General features: G+C 47.7%; 1 protein-coding gene across 3 annotated transcripts in view; it reads right to left on the reverse strand.

The window, feature by feature from the left end:
- Positions 1-21,765, reverse strand: part of LOC134440204 (ankyrin repeat domain-containing protein 50-like) — a 45,455-nt gene that overhangs the window by 17,568 nt on the left and 6,122 nt on the right. For all 3 annotated transcript variants that reach the window (XM_063190186.1, XM_063190185.1, XM_063190184.1), the window contains exon 3: positions 12,332-12,564. In XM_063190186.1, coding sequence (XP_063046256.1) covers positions 12,332-12,564 — 233 coding nt within the window. The remainder of the gene's footprint in view (positions 1-12,331; positions 12,565-21,765) is intronic.

The raw sequence follows: 21,765 nt of genomic DNA on the forward strand, positions 1-21,765 counted from the left end.
CCTACATCCACTCCCCTCTCCTCGTCTCCTGCACTGCTTCCACCACTGCACTGCCTCCGCCATAACCACTTTGACGACAGCCGCATACCTGACCCAGCGAGATGCGAACGGGCCCAGACCACTTCACGGCTCGCTTGTTTATTCGGAGCAGAGCTGAGGGCCAGGATTTTTTTTTTCTCGATTTGAAGGGGGGGCTGGTCGCTCATGAGGTTTTTTCCCCCCCTTACTGTTTATACCCCAGCCACCCACTTGGCCATACATGTACTGTGGAGAGGGGGGCAAGGAGGCCATGGAAAAGGGATTAAGCAGAGAGAGAGAGAGAGAGAGAGAGAGAGAGAGAGAGAGAGAGAGAGAGAGAGAGAGAGAGAGAGAGAGAGAGGATGTTTGTTTGCCCGTGTGTTTGTTTGTTTATTTTACGTAATGAGGAAACCTTTCAGTGAGGGTTGAGGAGCGCTGGGTGGAGAGGGGCTGAGGGGCTGCTGACCACAACGCTGCTGCTGCAGCAGGATGTTAGTGTACAGACCAGGTGACCAGGTGTGTTTGAGTACATCCGTGTGTGTGTGTGTGTGTGTTTGTGTGCGTGTGTGAGAGAGAGAGAGAGAGAGAGAGAGAGAGAGAGAGAGAGAGAGAGAGAGAGAGAGAGAGAGAGAGAGAGAGAGAGAGAGACTGATAATAGAGATATAGATGAATATTGAATTAGTATATGTGTGCCTGCATATCTGTGTGTGGCTGAGGAAGAGGTATCTGTGTGCATACACATCTGCAAGGATGAGATAGTGAAAATCTGCCCGTCTGTGTCATGTGTGTTGTGTGTAGATTATGAATGTGTATGTGTGTGCAAAAGAGAGAGGAAAAGAGAGATATATAGAGAGAGGAAGAGAGTGACAGAGCGTGTGAGAAATGTCTGCCTGTGTCAGAGATCATGCACGTGTGTGTGTGTGTGTGTGTGTGTGTGTGTGTGTGTGTGTGTGTGTGTGTGTGTGTGCGGATGTGTGTGTGTGTTGTGTGTGTGTGTGTGTGTGTGTGTGTGTGTGTGTGTGTGTGTGTGTGTGTGTGTGTGTGTGTGTGTGTGTGTGTGTGTGTGTGTGTGTGTCTGTGTGTGTGGTCAGGGCCTCTCCGGGTCAAGGCAGCAGTGGTATGGTGGTGGTGTGTGGTGGTGTGTAGAGAGCCACCCAGCTCTGTAGGTAGTGAGCCGGACAGCAGCCATTTCCATCCCCCCACGAGCGGAGCCGTAAATCCCGACCCAGTCACCTGGGAGAGGGCATGTGAAAGAGTCCGATTCATGGCCCAAGAAGAGAGCTATGGGCAGAGGGGGAGTTAGGTGAGGAATGGACACGAGAGCAGGGGTAAGTGTTCATGGGGAGGAGATGAAGTGGAGAGGGGGGGTTAGAAGGCATGGGAGAAGAGATTGGAGGAGAAGAGGGACAGGACAGGAGGGCAGAGGGTAGTGGAGAGATCCATTTCTCTCCATACGTTCAGAGATTAGAGCAGTTTCCCCAATACATCCACAAGATGGATGGCCCACCATCAGCTAACATGTTCAGCGCAAGACAAATATTTCCCCCAACTGATGTTTCAGCCAGTCCCAATTGTTTGCGAGACCTTTGATTAGTTCAATTCATTACAAGTTCACTATGAATTAACGTTGGCCCATGTCGAAAAGTCCCATTAATCGTCTCTCAAACCTGCAGCATTGTTCTACACATCACCACAGGTCCCTCCAGGGTTGCCAGATGATGCTGATGATTTCCAGCCCAAAAAATGCTCAAAACCTGCCTAGAAGCACAAAATCTCGCCCAATTCCATTGATTTCTACGGCAAATATTGGGCAGGTTTTTCTGCTGAATGCCATTTTTACCCGCACACGGCCATCCCAAGCAGCCCAATTGTGCGGGAAACAGCCCAATCTGGCAACACTGGGTCCCTCCCCCACCCCACGGTGAAAGATGGCGCATCTCCGCATGGTGCCCTTCCGAAAGTGCTATAAATAGTCGTTTTTGCAATGGCAGCTATTACGAATAAGACAAAGATGTCACCCGTGGTATGACTGACTGGCTACAGTGAGCTGGAGACAACCCCCTTCAGAGACATCCGTGGGCAACACTGGAGACAAGGGGAGAAAATGGGCAAGGGAGAATAAAGGAAGAGTGGGCAGCAAAGCGAAGGAGGGAGGAGAGAAAAAAGAGAGAGAAAGGAAAGTACGAGTAGGAGGACAGGAGAGCAGAGACGTAAGTAGTAGTAGGCAGAGGAGGAGGAGGAGGAGGGAGAAAGAAAGCCTGGCGGAAAAAAAAGGAGAGATGCTTTAAAGAAGGAGGAGGAAACAAAAACATGTGGGGGCACCACCACCACCACCCACAGGAGAACCACCTACCACCACCACCACACACATGCACCTCTCCATCACTGTCTGTCTTAACACTCCTCTGTGGCCAGACACAGGAGAGCCATAAGTATGGAAGAAACTCGGGGGAGGTGAAGGTTAAGGAAGGAGAGAGGAGAGGGAATCGCTGAAGGGGAGAGAGGGAGAGGTGAAAAGTGAAATGAAAAAGGAAATAAATAAAACCAAGGAAAACAATCCTTGAGAGTTGCAAGGAGTTGGAAAGAATGAGTTATGGGAAGGGGCTCGCGAGACAGACTGAGAACGAAATGAAACGAGACTCGAAAAAAAAGAAAGAAACGCTGCGCTGCTGAATTCATTTGAATTCGTTACAAAAACGGAATCCGTTGGGGAAACAAAGCATGAGTGAGAACAAGGATAGCAAAACTATTGGAATGCAAGTTTCTTCTCCGCACATGTTTTTTTTTTTTACAGTTTCCTTCTTCGAGAGACAGTGAACTATTTCTGTCTTAACGACGCTGCATCAGTGCACACGCGTGTGGTCAAGAGGTGGGCTCCGTTTATACTACGTGTGCCTTCGAGGCTCGACGCTACAGTACGCACGGCACACACAGACAGATGGTGGCCATTAGGACTTTGCCCTATATTCTTGCTAATGTGCACGGGCAAGAGAAGAGAAAGCGCTTACGTTATGTTCTGGGGTGATTACAGGGCTTCCTCTCTCAACGCTACATTTGCTGGCAAGACTCAGAGGCTAGCTGGAACGGAATAACGTTTGGGAAGGAGGAGGAGGGGAGGGAGAGAAAAAAAAGCAAATTGTGAAACAGGTAGGCGAGTGAACACAACAACCTAACACTACAAATTATATAGGCACTTTCTCTTAGCAGTCTACTCAGTCATTGTGTGTCACATTTGTGTGTGTGTGAGTGCGTGTGTGTGTGTGTGTGTGTAAGCCCTGCGCTGAAGGCCCTCTCGTGCCACAAACAATTTGTACCCACATTCCGCCACAGCCCAGTAAACAATGAAAGCTTTCTGGCACTGCTGGGCAGTCTAATGTCTTGCTGGAGTCCTTCTCACCAGCATACGAGGAGCCTACTTAGCCCATTGCCAGACTTGACCGTGCACTACACACACAGCTCCTTCTTGTCCCCCCGGGGCACAAATGGCTAATGGCCAAGTCCCTTGAAGTACAGTAGTGAGTCTGATTTTTCACATTCATATTTCTTTTTACGCCCGCCGCATGCTTCTGTAAGTGGCCAGTCACTGGAACAATCGGCCTGGATCTGAGGGTTGACCTTCTGACCAGGCCCGTTCCTCTGGGGCGGATGCCCTGGCGCATGATGCATTATGTTTAGGGGGGGGTTGGAGGGCTATGTTGTGTTGTGTTGGTGGTGGGAGTGCCATGCCAGAGGGGGGTTGTTGGCGACTATGTGGTTGAGTGGTCATTTCTATTTTAAAAAGCCTCTGCGGGGCTGGTGGGGGCCTCCCCTCGAGTCAAGTCGAGTCGAGCTGTGTCCAGTTCCTGTTCCCATTCCCATCCCATTCCTTCTGGAGGCCCCCAGTTCAATTGGCACAGTTTCGCCCCCGCCCTCCCCCAACACCACCACCCTACCCAGACATGGCCCACCCCTGCCCCTGCCCCTGCCCCTGCCCCTCCACACCTCCCCTCCCCACCACATCCTCCGCCTAAGTGTTTCCACTTCGCTTCACCTCTTCCTCGTGGCCTTGCTGTACAGTACCGCTCAGAGCCCCCACGGGGGAGACTGTGGAGAGCAAGAGGGAGGGGGTGCGTGAAGTGAAGGCTTTGATTGAAACGGTGGAGGATTGAGTTCACAAAACCGAGTGAGAGGAGGTGAGGAGAGAGAAGTGAGAAGCCAAGGCTTTTTCTAAAAAAAAAAATTTCATCGACTTGACTCACAAAGACCTTCAGCCAAAGATAAAAAAAGGCAAAAAGATACTAAAAGCCGTAACTTTACCCCTTCCTCTTCTGCACAGATGGACGTGTATCCTTCTTTTTCGCCATGACACAGACTAGAGAATGAGCCAGACCGACAGCAGAAGTTTGCGATGTTGAAAATCAACTGTGGTGAATGAATGGCACCTCGAAAGACTGTGTGTGCTAACTTTTCTTTGTGCTCCCATGTGTCTCCTGGAAGCAAAACACCTCTTTCTATCTTGCCTCGCTTTCAACAACCGGCTCTTTATTTGTGAAGCCCTCAACGGATATGCTGCTGGCTCAGGGGGGGGTTGAAGGGGTGGGGGGGCTGCTGCTGTTGTGCAGAAAAGAAAAAAAATAAGCCGAAGCACACAGCTCTTTCCTGCAACAGTCTCGGGAGGTGTTTTGACTTCCCCAAGCACATTCTTCACACAGAAATAGACTGAGAGAGAGAGAGAGAGAGAGAGAGAGAGAGAGAGAGAGAGAGAGAGAGAGAGAGAGAGCGCCCGGCAGGGGAGGGCATGGGAGAGAGGGAGGAGGAAAAAAGAGAGGGGAAAAGAGAGAGCGAGAGAGCGTGTGAGAGAGACATCAAGACAGTCACACAGACAGACAGCGCAATTCTGAAATAGAAATAGATGAAACCTAATCAGGAAGGCAAGAAATTCCATTGATGTTGTTATTAGCCACAAAGGCCGCTGCTAGCCTCAATGTGATGAAGGATGTTTTCCATGGTAACACTGAGGTCTGTTGCCACACGAGACTGGGGGGAGAGAGAAAAACAGAAAAGGCGAGTGTGTGTGACTGTTTCTTGTTCCTGCTAATATTTGAGTCTGCCATTTCTTAGGACACAATCTGCTCCTCCACGGTTGGATTTCATTTTCATTTCATTATTCATTTAATTTCCTTTCTTTTCCTTTCCGGCTCTGTCCTTCCCTGTCCTCTCCATTACTCCCCTCTGCTCTCCTCTCCTCTCCTCTCGCTGCCGAATGGAACCTCACCCACAGCACTGAACAGTTATAAGGAAGAAAAAAAAATCCAATCAAAGCCACAAACAAATAAACACTGGCACGGACATGACATGACATGTTTTCACATGAATATGCACATGGACAAAAACACACACAAACAGAAACACAAACACGCACACACACACGAGAGAGGAGAGAGAAAGAGAGAGAGAGAGAGAGAGAGAGAGAGAGAGAGAGAGAGAGAGAGAGAGAGTGTGTGTGTGAGAGAGAGAGCAAAAATGATTTAACACAAACACATGGAAAAAGATGGACAAACATAAAATTGTACATTTCCATCTTCGAGCTATTAGAACAAACGTTGGATTTAAAAAAGGGCCGCCAATATCGATATTAGTTCTATAATACAGTACGTAAACCTAAAATGGCAGTTCAAAGAAAGAAAAAAGTACTAAATGTAGAAAGACTCTTATTCATATCAAAACCTTTTTTTCATGTACCCCAGCTTGACTGTAGGCCTCAGCAGTCAAGGGGCCAAGAGGAAACTGACCAAATAAACAATATGGAGCCTATTTTTAGAAGGCGCTTGGCCTCAATACCCTACTTTTCTGGCATATTTTTGAAACAGAGATGAAGGATGGAATCGTGGGCATTCTCGTTCAGGGATATAATTAGGGCCTAAAATACCCCCCTCCCCCCTAACCAACCCCCTACCTCCTCCACCCACCTCTCCCTCGACCAACCTCGGGCCTATGAAGCGTGAGTGCCTGGAAAGCTTGAGTCAGAAGAACAAATAATCTGGAAACTTCAACCAAACCCAAATGGCAGAAGAGGCAGCTCCAGGGATGAGCCAATGCTGACTGAGGACAACGCATGACTCAGCTGGACGGCTTCAAATCGCCGTTGTACATGCGAGTCAAATTCTCCCTGTTTCTTCAACCCCACTTATACATACAAGTCAAATGTGTTTGTTGTAACCAGAATGGAAGAGTTGTATTACTAAAGTCCTCTGTATTTTGAAGCGGTGTGGTACTATGGTTGTAAAGCTTTTTCAACGAAATCATGAAGCGTTCCACTAGCACAGCAATATAGCATTACGAGTCAACACATTCACATTACGAGTGTTCAAATGCCTGCACTCACGCAAACTACTCAGTATGACAGTTTTGAAAATACAACACCTAATGGCAGGTTTGAAGCGTTCAATTACCTTTTATGTAACTGCACTCTTGAAAGGAAACTGTGGCTAGCAATCAGACTAAACTATCTTGCTATTCCATTTTGACTGTCATGGTGTAACCCGGGCTGAATGCTAAAGAGTCTATCAAAATAAAAATCGAGCAACAACAAATTCTACCATTTATTTTCAGGGAAACAACAAGTCTAACAATCACAATGGCAGGCTAAGAGGGATAATCTTCCTTTCAAGAGACAATGCGAACGAACGTCAGGGAGGAGGCCAGAGGAGACAGGAAGTCAAGCAATACAGCAGAGGATGACAAACGCTCTTCATTTGGCATCGCTCCCTCGCCGAGTGCATCCCCTTAAAGTGCAAGATACTTCAGAGAGCAGCAACACTGCTAAATGGCTGCATTCATTTTATAAATGGCTGCATCTCGCACCGTTTAATGAACTTCGTGCATGGCAACACCATGGATTAAATTGACATCAAAGGTTTGAGTGATTCTGGCCATTTACTTCTCAGTAATCCCCGTGTCATTTCACTCCCCTCAGGCAAAACAAGATAGCCTGTGGATGCACACATCCACCTTTTACTGCCATTTCAGTTCATTAATCCCCAAATATTCCCTTCCCCTGCTCATTAAAACACGGACTGACAGCTCACTTGCAGCATGAGCAATGTGATGCCACATCAGAGTGAGTGAGAGAGAGAGAGAGAGAGTGGAAGGAAGGGAGATTGTGTGTGTTTGTGTGTGTACAAAATTGTGGATGAGTAAGTGTGTGTGTGTGTGTGTGTGTGTGTGTGTGTGTGTGTGTGTGTGTGTGTGTGTGTGTGTGTGTGTGTGTGTGTGTGTGTGTGTGTGTATGTTTCTCTGTGTGTGTGTACACAAGTCTGAGTGTGTGTAATAGTGTGTGTGTGTGTGTGTGTGTGTGTGTGTGTGTGTATGTGTGTGTGTGTGTGTGTGTGTGTGTGTGTGTGTGTGTGTGTGTGTGTGTGTGTGTGTGTGTGTGTGTGTGTGTGTGTGTGTGTGTGTGTGTGTCTTTGTATGTGTGTGGAATGTGGATAAGTATGTGGGTGTGTGTATGTGAGAGAGCTAGTCAGGGCTGGGGTGGGTGGGTCTGGGTGAGTCGGTGGATGAAGGGGGCTGTGGTGGTCCAACAGAGATTTGCAGGGTTATGACCCAGCGCTGATTCACAGCCCTGCCTGGAGGCCCTTGTGACAAACCTCAGCAGAGATAACACCCAAGGATGCTGCGCGGCGGCCTACCTCACCGACTGATTACTCACGCGAGTCAGCGAGACTCACTCGGCGAGCCCTAAGCTGCTGAAGATCTATGAGATTCCTCCATCTCGCAACCCCCGCCACCACCACCAACCACGCAACATCTGAGGGGCGTGTTTGAGCCACTGAAGTATCGATATGAAAGGCTTCAGATGAAGCGTACAATCAGCAGGGGCGGTCGGCTAATTAAACACAAGATGGTTTTAAACGCACATTAAATAAAAAAAGGACGCGTCAGCTCCTGAGTCGTCTAATTTCGCACGCAGGCGAGCAAAGTGCAACCATACGCTCAACACTGTTTTTAAAAAGAAAAGTTATCAAAAGCGTAGTCATCGAGTGCCGTCAACAGCAATTATTACCAACAAACACTCATTGGGGGAAAAAAATCACAAAATGTCACAGAACAACTCCTAACAACATTACGGAGAATGTGAACAGAACACGCCGCCATTACATTGCAGCGCTGCGTTTTGCGAATACCCTGGCAGTGTGTTTTTAGTGGCACTGTGGCGCTAATCAGGCAGCCATTTGTGGGTGAATCATGACTGGGAGCATGAAAGCAGCCTGTTTGATTATGTAACGATGGAGAATGGGGGAGGGGATGGGGGGATGGAGGCGCATGGTGGGACCACCCACCCCACGTACACACCACACCACACTGCACACAGGCAGACTGGCTGTTTCTGGAGGTGAAAGATATGCACAGAACAGCAGGTTACCAGAAGGTGCTCTTCCCACGCAGCGGGAGCATACATGCACGATGTACGGCACACAGACACAGACACAGACACACACACACATACACAAACAGAGAGAGAGAGAGAGAGAGAGAGAGAGAGAGAGAGAGAGAGAAGGTGCTTAATGCCATCCCACCCTGTTCATTTTCTGCTCATTTCAGAGGAGTGGGCTGGTGCACTGACAACTGGATAATGCCAGACAGTTCAGCTTGTCATAGCACATACAGTACACCAAGGGAAAAAAACACCCACAATTCATTGAGGCACTGTGGCATTTCACTGTGGTGTGCTGCTGTTGTGGTGGTGGTGGCGGTGGTGGTGGTGATGGAGCCTTAATCTTTCAAATACTTCACCACGTTTAAAAGCACACATCCCTGCACAGTAATTTGCATTAGCGAGTCTGTGATGTGGCCACTACACTGCAGCCTGTGCCTCCATGTGCTCGTGAGTTTATCAGCTGCACAGCAGACTAACATTTATCACAATGGACTTGTCGCCAAGGAGAATCCAGAGGAGGAGAGGTGGGAATATATCTATACGAGACTAACACATCAGGGCAGAAAACAGCTGCTACCTTCACTTCCCTTCCCTCCAGCAAGGCAAAGAAATGAGTAAGATTTATACAGACTGCTCACAAATTCATTATCATTTCAGCAAGATGTCTGACAGGCTCAAGAAAAGGAATAAGTTTGTAGGGTTTTTTTTCAGAGGTGGGAGTGGTGTTACAGGAGACTGCTGTTGCGGAGCGCCGATTATTCAAGCTTTGTGTCCATCCAAGACAAAACCGCTTTTGTGCTTCATTCAGCGTGTAGCGTACACATTTGAATGGAGGATGTCGTCCATTCTACGAGGAAATTCTTCTCACATGATACAGTGAAAAAAATGCCAAAAAGACAATTACTCTCCAGTTCTGCACAATGTGATAAATTACAGTATAGTGCTGGGCAACAGATGGCTGTGATTTGAAGGCGCATAAAAGCAAGAAACCCTTCTCACCCCCAACATAAAAATTGCCTCCAAGTGTAACCTTGAGGGTATGGGAATGTAAGAAGCACGCCTTTGTGTGATTTCTTGAAGGCAACGTTTTCCTTCATGTTATTATCACCCTATGATAGCAGACATTAAAGCCACACTACTATAGTTTATGATCTATCACATATGGCGCTGTGCCTGTAGTGCATGTTATTACAAGGTCGGCTACACTCACTCCACCACCCATAGCTTTCATGATATTCATGGTAATGAACTGAGTTGCGACTACATGCATATTTTATAACGTTATCGTGGCTAATACAGTGTGCTTGTCCAGTGGGAATTACATACAGTATAGGGGCATGACCAAGAGTAATGTAGAGCTAAACCCTTGGATGAAGGCAGAGAACAGTACTGGAAGAAAGATCTTGGTTATTCCCATCTCCACCCCATATTTTCCTACTAGCACTGGAATGGAAACCGGTGACCCCTTTGATGCCAATAGCTCACTATTAGGCAACATGTGAATGAATAGTTCCCATGCTAGGCCTCTGGACAAAGTGCCCTGATTACTGATTGCTGTCTTGTGTGAAAACATGGAGAGAGGCAACCTGACAGCCCACAGAAGCAGTCAATCAATCAAGGACTTCAGCCATCTACACTCACGCACACGCACACGCACACGCACACACACACACACACACACACACACACACACACACACACACACACACACACACACACACACACACACACACACTGTTTGGTTGATTCCTAAGGGCCTGGCACTGAGAGGTGCCTTTTGAGGTCAATTAACATTATATTTTAATAGCGTTGCCTTGATTAATCTTTCATGGGACCAAGGATTTCTGACCGCGGCGCTGCACACAAACACACACACACACACACACACACACACACACACACACACACACACACACCCGCACACACCCGCACACACACACACACACACACACACACACACACACACACACACACACACACACACACACACCCACCCATATGAAAAAGTCTTATTAAAAACGCATAATGGATTATATCTGTTCCATAAGAATAGTATAAGGATCATACAAGGCACAAACCCACATATACAAATCTAACTATTTTTTTATTCATTTTCAGTCATATATGTCATACACAATTTATGTTACTAGGGGCTTATATATTTCTTATAAGTAAAAAGATTGGAAAATAGTGCTGTTTTTGGATGAATGTCAATCAGATGTGTGCTGTATTTGTGCCATGTTGTTGTTGTATATGTTACAGTAGGCCCTATGTGTATGCCATATTTAAAGGTGCACCATGCAATATTTGTTGTAGCTTATTTCCAGCTAGGGTGACCACCTGCTAATAAGTCCAAGGGGGGACAAGGGGTATGCTTCGGAGGGACAATGTGGGACAGACCCCCCCCCCCACACACACACACACACACATTTGTCTTTAGGCATATAGGCCTATATATATTCAAAGTGATGTAGGCCTATCCCCCTAAATCTTGGGCTTTATATGCCACACTTGCATAGGTAACATAGCATAGGTAATATTAACCTAAACAACTTAAGTTCTTCGTCAGGTTGTTTTTTTCTGGGAGCTTATTTAGACTGTCTAGGCCTGTGTTATATACGAATATTAATCTTACATTTAAAGTCTCATGCTTCATATGAGAAATGTGCAGAATTCATATAAATATTGGTGTCAGAAACTGTTTAAGAAATGTACGAATTAAATAACGTTTGCATATAATTAAATGTATAAACTTTATAAAATGCATATACGAATATTACATTTCAAGTTGTAAACTTAATATAAACTTAATATAGAAAGTCTGTAAAATCCAACTACGGAACATGTGTTATGTTATACGTAAATTGAATAAGATTTCAATATGATTTTAACATAAAACGTGTGTGTGATGGAGTGACCATCACTAGGGTTGTGGGTGTGTTCTGACTAACATGCCAACAAGCCTGGCTCTTTGGTGTAGCGGTCAGAGCCCTGGTTTACTACCCCAGAAGGTCTGGGTTCGAGTCCCAGCTGGGCAACTCTACTCCCCTTCGCTACAAATGGTGTCAGAAGTGGGATGGCTACCGTGAGGCCATCGGAGGCGTACCTGTTGTATGTAAGCCGTAAATCCATGTGAAGGGCCCCTGGGATTGGTGACTCCGGTGTGAGGGACCCCAGTGATGGGTGAAGCATTGATGATAGGGCACACTGGATGGGAGAAGCATGATGGGCAGTTGCGTGAGGGACACCATGAGTGTGTGAACCGCACGGGTGCGCTTCCCGAAGGGGAAGGCAGTGTGATGGAGTGACCATCACTAGGGTTGTGGGTGTGTTCTGACTGACATGCCAACGACCCTGACTCGTTGGTGTAGCGGTCAAAGCCCCGGTTTACTACCCCAGAAGGTCTGGATTCAAGTCCCAGCTGCACAGTAAATGCTGTGGTGTTAATTCAACACTTACATAGTTCATTTAAGTCCAAATGGACTCAAATGAACTCTAAGTGTTAAATGAGCACTGCAGAATTTACTGTGTGGGCAACTCTACTCCCCTTCGCTACAACGTGCATTATTTCTATAGGAATATAGTAGTTTTCTCCTATGTTTTAGTCAATATAATATAGTATTATGCATTGTGGGCATGTCAAACTCTTATAAGAATTTATACTGCATACAGCCATGTTATATGGCATGCGTATAAGTTCCATATAGTATTTCTTTTCGAAAAGGGGCCATAATCGACTATCATGATAGACATATATTAGAAAACGTATAAGTGACTCTTGCAAATCTGGCACATTTTTTCTATACGATTTCATGTAAGGAACATGCATGTTTGCTGTATATGAATCATATAATTCTTTTTCATATGGGGGTACGCACTCTCACACTTCCTCACCTGTGAAGAGTTTGGTGATGGCCTTGTTCTGGCGGCGTGCGGAGCAGACGAGGAGGAGCCAGGGGGGCAGGAACTCGTGGTGGCTGGCCAGGAGCTCGGCGATGGTCCGGGGGCTGCTGGCGGGGGAGCGCGGCTCGCTGTCGCCCGGGTGGCAGCCCTCGTCTATGGAGTCCACCAGCAGGAAGAGGGCCTGGGGCGGGGGCTTAGCGCTCAGCAGGGGCAGCAGCACACACCTGCAGAACACATAGGAGAGCAGAGAGAGAGAGGGAGAGAGAGGGAGAGGGAGAGAGAGAGAGAGAGAGAGAGAGAGAGAGAGAGAGAGAGAGAAAGAGAAAAAAGAGAAAGCGAGAGGAGGGTGGGAAATGGTGGGTAAGAGATGGAGAGGAAGATAGAGAGAAACGGAAAGAGGGAGATAGTGAGAGAGAGAGAGAGAGTTTAGGAGAGGGAGAGAGAGAGAGAGAGAGAGAGAGAGAGAGAGGAGGATGGGAAACAGAGAACGTAGGAAGAGGGAGAAGTAGATAGAGAGAGAAACAGAGAGAGGGAGGGTAGTAAGGAAGGGGTGATACAGTGGAAAGAAAAAGGACAAAGAAATGGAGAGAACGCAGAGAGAAAAGGAGAGGAAAGAAAGGGAGAGAGGAGAAAAAGGCAGAGCGATATTAATCAAATTGGCATTAGCTCATCTGCATGTCATGTTGACACAGGCATGTACTTTAGTATTCATGCACTTCATCATTGAGCCTTGAGTCTTTCACGCAACAACAAGTTTTGCATGCATTGTGGACCACTCATTCGCCCCCCAGGAGGAGAACAGCCAGAATTTCATTATTACCACTTACAAATGAGCTCAACCTCACCCTCTCGTCCCCTGCCAATATTCATGGGCGAATAATAACAATATTCCAAGGTAACGTAACGGTAAACTAGATGCTTAGCAACAACAGCCTAAGGGGGGGGGGGGGGGGGAGAATCAGAGCAGCAGTAATTGACTGACTGAACACTGAACGCTGAACACTCCAGCATCAGCAGTGGCAGCAGTAACAGAAGCAGCCGTGTTGATCTGACGGCGGCCCACTACAGCACACTTCAGAGCAGAGCCATGCGTTCTCTGTCCACCCCTCCCCCAAGTCCTCATCCACCCCTAGCCGCCTAGCCTCTCCTCCCTTCTCATCCCCCTCCCCTCCGCTCCCCTTCCGAGGTCCCTAAATCTGGAGGGTTTATGTGACATATCAACTCACAAATCACTTAAATATGCCAGACCCAAAATAAAGAGGGAGCGAGGCGAGGCAAGGCAATACAGCACAGCACAGCACACAGGCTGCTGGATCTAGAGCAGGGCGGCTGGCAGCATTGGCTGGGCCCAGGACAAAGTCATCTAAAAGTCCCCCCATTTTAATACATACAATATCATGAGGACCCAATACTGGACCCTGTCTCTCGCTGGGCCCAGGACAACTGACCTGTTTGTCCCCCCCCACTATCAGCTGCCCTGTCTAGAGCAATACATTGGGCTGTGGTGGCAGATTGAAGTGGGAGTATTGGAGTGTTGTAGAGTAGAGTAGAGTGGAGTGGAGTAGAGTGTGCTTCTCATGTGGAAGCGTGCTGTAGTGCAGAGGGTTCACTGGCCTGGGCTTCATGTTCGCTTCATGTTTGTTCTGGCAGAAGTTCAGGTCTCGTCTTCTGGGGCCTCTGCACATGTGTGCCTGTGAGTGTGTGTGTGCGTATATCTGGGTATAAACCCAGCGTGTGTGTGTGAGAGTGTATGTGTGCATGCGTGTAATGTGTATGTAATGTATGAGTGTCTGTGGTATGCAAAGACGTGTGTGTCTGTGCATGTGTGTGTGTGTGTGTGTGTGTGTGTGTGTGTGTGTGTGTGTGTGTGTGTGTGTGTGTGTGTGTGTGTGTGTGTGTGTGTGTGTGTGTGTGTGTGTGTGTGTGTCTGTGCATGTGTGCACACTTCCTGCGCAGGCGCACAGTATGCCAGCCTCTCCGCAGTTAAGACATATTTTGCAGTTTGTGAATTCCCGGCCACAACTGAGGCAAGGCGGCCCGTCGGGTTTTTTTGCGCGTGCTCCCGCCGATTCCCCAAATTAGACACGGTTACGTGGAGACAGATTTAGATCGACCGCATGCCTCTCAAACACAGGCCAGCGAATAACGTTTCTTAACTCCACACACCCACCCACCCCTCCAACAAAACCCATCTCCACAATACTCAACTTCTGTCAATAATTTAAAAAAAGGAATCGGGAAACAGGGAGAGGCTTCACCACAACACCCTCGAGACGTTTTAAAAAAACATATTTCTTAAACATATTTCTTTCTCCTCCTGCACGGCTAAGTCTATTCGGCCGAAGTATTCAACAATGTTCTTTAATGACTTACGATAAGGCCATTAGCTGTATTGATTCAATGCATGGTGGACAGAGTGGGCTGAAGCTGTATCTGCTATGAACATTGTTTACAGGCGCTCTTAACACGGGCAGAGGGCTGCTCCTATATTACCCACCCTGTCCCGGGACACTGCACTTAACATCCACAAATTCTCAAGAGGAACATATTTTTATTGCCGCAACCACGTGAGGAACGACTATAGGACTATGTAACTCACCAGCTGCGCTACAGTTTGACACATGTTCTCTTACTCTTTCGTTCTCTCTCTCTCTTGTTCTCTCTCTCTCTCTCTCTCTCTCTCACACACACACACTCACGCACACGCACACACACACACACACCCCCCCACACACACACACACTACATCCAAACCACAAAGAACGTCAATGCCTCAGGAACAAATTACACCCAAATTATTCTCATGGTACTGAGCCAATGCACGAGATGGCCCCCAGCGGATAGCTCCGGAAAATGGGTCCTCGGGGGTCTGGGCAACTTTTGCTGTGTTTTGGCTGCTGGAGCTGGTTGCCTTTGCCATGGCAGGGCCCAGTGACGCCAAGGATGGCACTAGTGACGACTGAGGAAGCACGGCCTCCTGGTCTGATGGCCAACTGTTTTGGCTTCTCCATGATGAATGGGAAATGGAGGACACAGCGGAGAGAAAATACAAATTGTTGAGTGGATGGATTGTGGCTGCTTGGGAAGACAATCGTGTGTGTGTGTGTGTGTGTGTGTGTGTGTGTGTGTGTGTGTGTGTGTGTGTGTGTGTGTGTGTGTGTGTGTGTGCGTGTGTGTGTGTGTGTTAGAGAGAGAGAGAGAGAGAGAGAGAGAGAGAGAGAGAGAGAGAGAGAGAGAGAGAGAGAGAGAGAGAGAGAGAGAGAGAGAGAGAGAATATGTAGTTGTGTTTGCATGTGTATATTTCTGTGAATATGCATGCCTGCGAGCCAGAAGGAAGGAATGTGTTTGTGTGTGTGTGTGTGTGTGTGTGTGTGTGTGTGTGTGTGTGTGTGTGTGTGTGTGTGTGTGTGTGTGTGTGTGTGTGTGTGTGTGTGTGTGTGTGTGTGTGTGTGTGTGTGCATGACAGGTGTATGTGTATGCGATAGACAGAAAATGTGTGTGACGTGCCTATTTGCATGGATATGTTAATGCGTGTCTTGATGTGAATATGCATGTGTTATAACAGAGAGGGAAACAATATGGGTTATGTGTGACAGGACAGGGCAGGCGATGAGGAGGAGGCTGTGGAGGAGGAGGAGGAGGAGGAAAAGCGAGCCTTTGCCTGCCACCGGCACCATCTGCTGCAGACGGTCCAGCGTCCTTAGCAGGTCGGAGAGACAGGGGACCACGCGCGCGCGTGCGGAGCGTGCCTTCCACACCGACGCTTAGTGAAGACGTCGCAAGGCAAGCGCGACAGGCGAGCCGAACTCGAGCGGCCTGAACAACCGAGCCACCGGGCAGTGTGCCCACGTCTTACAAATTCACTGAGCTGGATTTATTGAGCCCGGGCACCAGGCCTGAAATGTCTTTCCCATCATGAAACGGGATTTTTTTGCGAGGCCATTCCTTCCAGGATGGCAGCCGTCCAGCGAGCAGCGCATGGTCCACTCGGGGGGTTGGCTCTGGCTTAGAAGCCGGGGCAGGCTTTAGATCAGCAGGTGAGCTGAAATGCTAGCGGAGGGACATTTAAAACACAATACCCAGCAATCTGCCACACAGATTAGCATAACTGGGAGGGATTTACCACTTAGCCGCACGGCTCCGCAACATTATTCATAACCAACGGTAGGACAAATCCTGAGGATTTTAAAGGGCATAGAGCAGCCGTAGCAACGACAAATAACAACCACAACAAAAAAGCAGTAAATGTGTGTTTTTAACGGTGAGCTGACAAAGTGAAATCAAAGTGATTCAAACCGGTACATATTTCGAAACTGTTATACTACTGTTGAAGCGAAAAGTGCAAGCCAACAAACAACGAGGCAAACGGTAGGCCTACTGTTGGTTTCTGATTTCAGAGGCAGACTGGGTAGCGTGCCAACTTTGATGAGGAGCAATAGTATTTCATATGAAGCAAGCCTTTATTTTGACGTCTCCTTCAGCCGTCTAACAAACTGCCACACCAGCAGACATCAAAACAAGGTCAGAGAGGAGAGAGAGAGAGGGACACATGAGAAGCTCTGAAGTTCCTAAACCAGGAAATGTCCTTCGCAGAAAAAAAAAAACTCCTTCACGGAACCAAACACTTCTGACGGTGCAGTTTTTCAAGATCTCTGTCCTGCGCACTAAACTTTGCACGGCCCACATTTCAAGCTCTCTTTAAAGTTTGTGCCCTCTTTCACACTCTGTGCCTTTGTGCCACCCCTTAAATCTTTCTTCATCTCTCTCTCTTCATCCCCCCACTCTCTCCCTCTAATACACTATATATACACACACACACACACACACACACACACACACACACACACACACACACACACACACACACACACACACACACACACACACACACACACACACACACCCTCTCTCTCTGCTAGAAAAAGCAGTTTGTAGTACATTGACGGTGCGTCTAATGCCTCGGCCTTAGATGGAATAACACATCGGTCGGCGTTGGTGGTGGAGTCTTGGAAATCACCCATTTCTTAAATCTAATTAATGCAAACGCCTGGTGCAATGTCAGGACTCTGAGAAAAAAAAGAGGAGAAAAAGCTTTTTCTCATTCCATGAGTAATGGATTTAATTATAGCTTCCTCCCTGACCTCCCATACTTAAAAACGTTTTAACAATTCCCCTCATTCTAAAAATTGGGCATCTGGGGTACATGTTTCAGGAATGGGCTCACACACACACACGCACGCACGCACGCACGCGCACACACACACACACATACACACACAAACCCAGGCCAACTCAAAGAGGTTTCATACGAACCCCGGGAGGAAGTTGTTTTCTGAGTGATGGTTTACAGCGAGCGAGCGAGCGAGCGAGCGATGCAGCCAGGCAGCCTGAGGGAGCTGCAAATGAAACCCCCTGTCGTGGGCACCACACATCGCGCCGCGCCGAGACCTCACTCTGCGATCTAAAGCACCTTTTGTGAATTACCCCGAAAATGCTGCTGTCAGTGCATTGTGTTTGTGTGTGTGTGTGTGTGTGTGTGTGTGTGTGTGTGTGTGTGTGTGTGTGTGTGTGTGTGTGTGTGTGTGTGTGTGTGTGTGTGTGTGTGTGTGCGTGCTGTTGATGCAGCTCTGAAAAGCAATGACCAGACACCCACGCAAAGCAGAAACACAGCACAGCACAGCCCAGCCCAGCCCAACAGAACAACGAGGGCTTTGCACACTAATGAAAGCTAAAGGGACTTGATGAAAAATCCCTGGGATTTGTTCTGTCTACTTTTCTCGCCCTCTTGACTGTCAAGAAACAGACAATGCAGCAGGAAAATCAAAGACCGTTATGTCTTTACACTTTCCTGGGTAGGCCAATACTTCGTTCATCACATTAGCCTCATCGGGTCCACCACATCTGTCGTACTAATATTATACGATTAGCACATAGTGCACATTTTTTTCCGAGTAGTGAGCTGTGCCCAGTGAGGCAACGGGGGCTGGAACGGTGTTGCTTTCTCATTCTTTGCTCCATCACACAAAACTTCAGCCTCTGGAGCAGCACACACATCTCCGGCTGTGCTGCGACTCAGCATCCAAATATGTGTGTGTGAGAGAGAAGAAAACAAGTGGGATGTATTAGTTCAGCCCACACTTTGTTCGTTCATTCCTGCTCACTTTCTCTCTCTGTATGTCTTTCCCTCTCTCCCTCTCTCTCTCTTTCTCTCTCTCTCTCTTTCTGACTCTCTCTTTCCTTCCCTCTCTTGCTGGGTTTCAGGGGGCTTTGCTCCTGCCAACGCTAACCCAACGTGGACGGGGTTGGCTCCACTCTGCTGAGTCATCGTTGCAGCCAGCCACTCTCTCTTTCTCCCTCTTTCTTTCTTTCTTTCCCTCTGTCACGCTTTCATTTGGTTTTCCTCTCAAACTCTCTCTCTCTCCCTCCCTCCCTGCCTCCATCCTTCCCTCATAGTCTCACTCTCATTCCCTGTCTCTTCATTTCTCATTCACTCCCTCGTTAACTCTCTCTCTCTCTCTCTCTCTCTCTCTCTCTCTCTCTCTCTCTCTCTCTCTCTCTCTCTCTCTCTCTCTCCCTTCCTCCCTCCCATCTCTCTCTCCGGATGCCATGTCGCAGCCGCAGGCTTGAAATGTGGACCCTATCTGCAGCGACGAAGGAGACCGGGCACTTTTCATCCTCCATTTGTGTTCTTGCCCCGGCTAGCCCCTCTCTTTCTCTCTCACTCTCTCTCGTTCCCTCTCTCCCTTCAGCCTCAGTTAAGGGGGGAAGGGAGACAGGGTCAGAAAGAGAAACTTCCTGTGTTTACCCTCTCCTTTTCAATTCATTTCCTCCTTTATTTATTTATTTATTTATTTCCTTTTTATAGTTGCTGGGTATTTTCCCATGCATCCTGCCTGCTCTTTTCTTCAATGCCTCATTGATGTCTTTTCCCATTAGACAGACAGTGATCTGTAAATGTATCCAACGTGGTTCAAGAGAGGCGAGGGTGAGAGAGTGAGCAAGACAGAGAGGAATGGGACAAGGAAGTAAAAAAAGAAAATGGAATGGAGGAAGGGAAACCCTACTTTGTGGGAAAAGCGGACAAAAGTGAATGTTTTCTTTGCACGTCCATGCTTTCTAATCTGGGACCATTTTGCAAGGAGGAGGTGTTTTGGAGTCGAGAAGAGCGAGAGCGATAAGCAGACAGCGAAAGCGAGGGAACGAAGTGAGGAGAAAAGAGAGAGAGAAAGGGAGAGTTTGAGGTATGGAGCATTCTCCAGATGCCAGACACATTCTTTTCTCTGGACCTCTGATCACAGGGACGCTTAATTAGGTTTACGCCCATTGCCCGCCATAAAGCTGCGCTGAATTTTAATCCACTGGCTGGTTCGCCTTTCTCTTGCACCCGTCTTCTTCCTTTCTAACAGAGCTGGGGAAGACACCCCCTCTTGTTCGGCCCAACAAAGGCTTTGCCAGCCACTTCAGCGAGCTTAGCCAGAAGTTCACTATCGATTTGGTCCATATTGCTGAGTTGCACAGATGTCATCTGACAGCTTGACGTCAGTGGGGATATAAGATGACAAAGGGCCTAACCTACAAGGGTTCAGAAGAAAGACTTCGACCAAGAGAGCTACTAAGCAAAGCAAGCAGCATGACATCAAGAAAAGCACAAATACCAGATGTGGTAATTATACCAGCTCTGCAGTTGAACGATTAAGTCCTTATGGCTAGGCATCCCCTTGGTTGCTGTTCTAAAAAGAAAGCAACATGGAGCTTGAGAGCTTACTAATTTCGTTTTCAAAAAAAAGGACTGGCCCCTATGGTGGTCATCTCCCCTTTCACTAACACACACACACACACACACACACACACACACACACACACACACACACACACACACACACACACACACACACACACACACACACACACACACACAAACACACACACACACACACACACACACACACACACAAAACAAAAGGGCCGAACATTCAAATGCAGACAGACACAGACACAGACACAGACACAGACACAGACACACACACACACCTAGACCTACAACCAAAAACCTGCTTCCTCAGCAGAAAAAAAAACGCTTCAGAAATCCCTGTGGCCAATGGGCTTGCCCACATGACCCTGGGTGCTTGGCTCACCTCCCCCGACCTGTTTGCATTTGGAGCCTTTTGTCTCCGAGGTGCAGAGGTGAAGCCCGGCCGGCCAGTCAGGGAGCAGACCAGACCGCGTTTGATAGCTCGACATGACAGGGGCAAATGAATTCCAACCCCGCTATCGAAAAAAGCAGCCAAAACAATTCCATTCCATTCCACATAACAAGCGGCGGTGCCAGAAACTTGGAAGTCGTTACAGTTTTTCACACAGGAAAACAGAAGGAGGGAGGGAGAGAGGAAGGAAAGAAAGGGAAGAAAAAAAAAGAAAAAAGAAAAAGGTTCAAGGCCTCGCGCAACACCGAGGCAACAGGCCTTGTCAGTTTTTCCCAAAACAGTAAAGAAAGAGAAAAAAAAGAGAAAGGAAGAGTGCCCCTGTTGTATAGGCAACCATAAATGGCTGTGAGACATGTGGGGAGAAAAAGGAGAAATGCCAGCAGGAGAAAAGCACATCAGATGGTGACACAGGGCAACACAATGAGGACAGGGGGGCTGTGACCCAACACACAGCCCATAAAAGTGACAAAGAGCTCCCGGTTAGCAAGGGTTAACGAACGTACACACAAATGGCCCTATTGCCTACAACAAACATGCTTGTTTATATATTACTCTGCTCCAAAGGAACCTAGCCCACATGCGGAGCATTGCGGGTAAGGTTTGGGAAAAAGGTCAAGGAGGACCTAGCAGATTCCCTTTGGAGAAATGTAAACAAAACATTTTGTGTCTTCAGTAGAGTGCTTATTCAATCATATGTTGTTTATTCGAATCCAGCCATTCTGAATTGACTGGAAAAAACACTAAACCCATTTTTTTAGTTCAAGTCAGCAGCAGAGTGCTTGGATAACCATACTGGTGCAGCTGGGAGAATGAAATCATATTTCCTCTACAACTATGAGCGAACTGAGAGAGAGAGAGAGAGAGAGAGAGAGAGAGAGAGAGAGAGAGAGAGAGAGAGAGAGAGAGAGAGAGAGAGAGAGTGCAAAAGAGATAAACAGAATGGCAGATAGAGCAAAAGACAGACAGAAAGGCAGAGAGAGAGAGAGACCCAGATAGAGTAAAAAACGATGGTTTTGATGAATCAGAGCCTCCTCTCTACGCTACGATGGCTATAGCCCACATTTGTTGTCCTTCAAGCAAGAGCTTTTTCTTTTTAACAAAACTCGACATGTTGGCTTAAGTGCAGATCTCCTGCATTCCATCTCTTAAGGCCTTGATAGCATCAGCGGCGCTGCAAAGCAAAAAGCAGCCCCTGCTGTATTTTTGCACCCAGGCACCGCA

The sequence above is a fragment of the Engraulis encrasicolus genome, chromosome 23 (genome assembly GCF_034702125.1).
Source record: "Engraulis encrasicolus isolate BLACKSEA-1 chromosome 23, IST_EnEncr_1.0, whole genome shotgun sequence".
Lineage (NCBI taxonomy): Eukaryota > Metazoa > Chordata > Actinopteri > Clupeiformes > Engraulidae > Engraulis > Engraulis encrasicolus.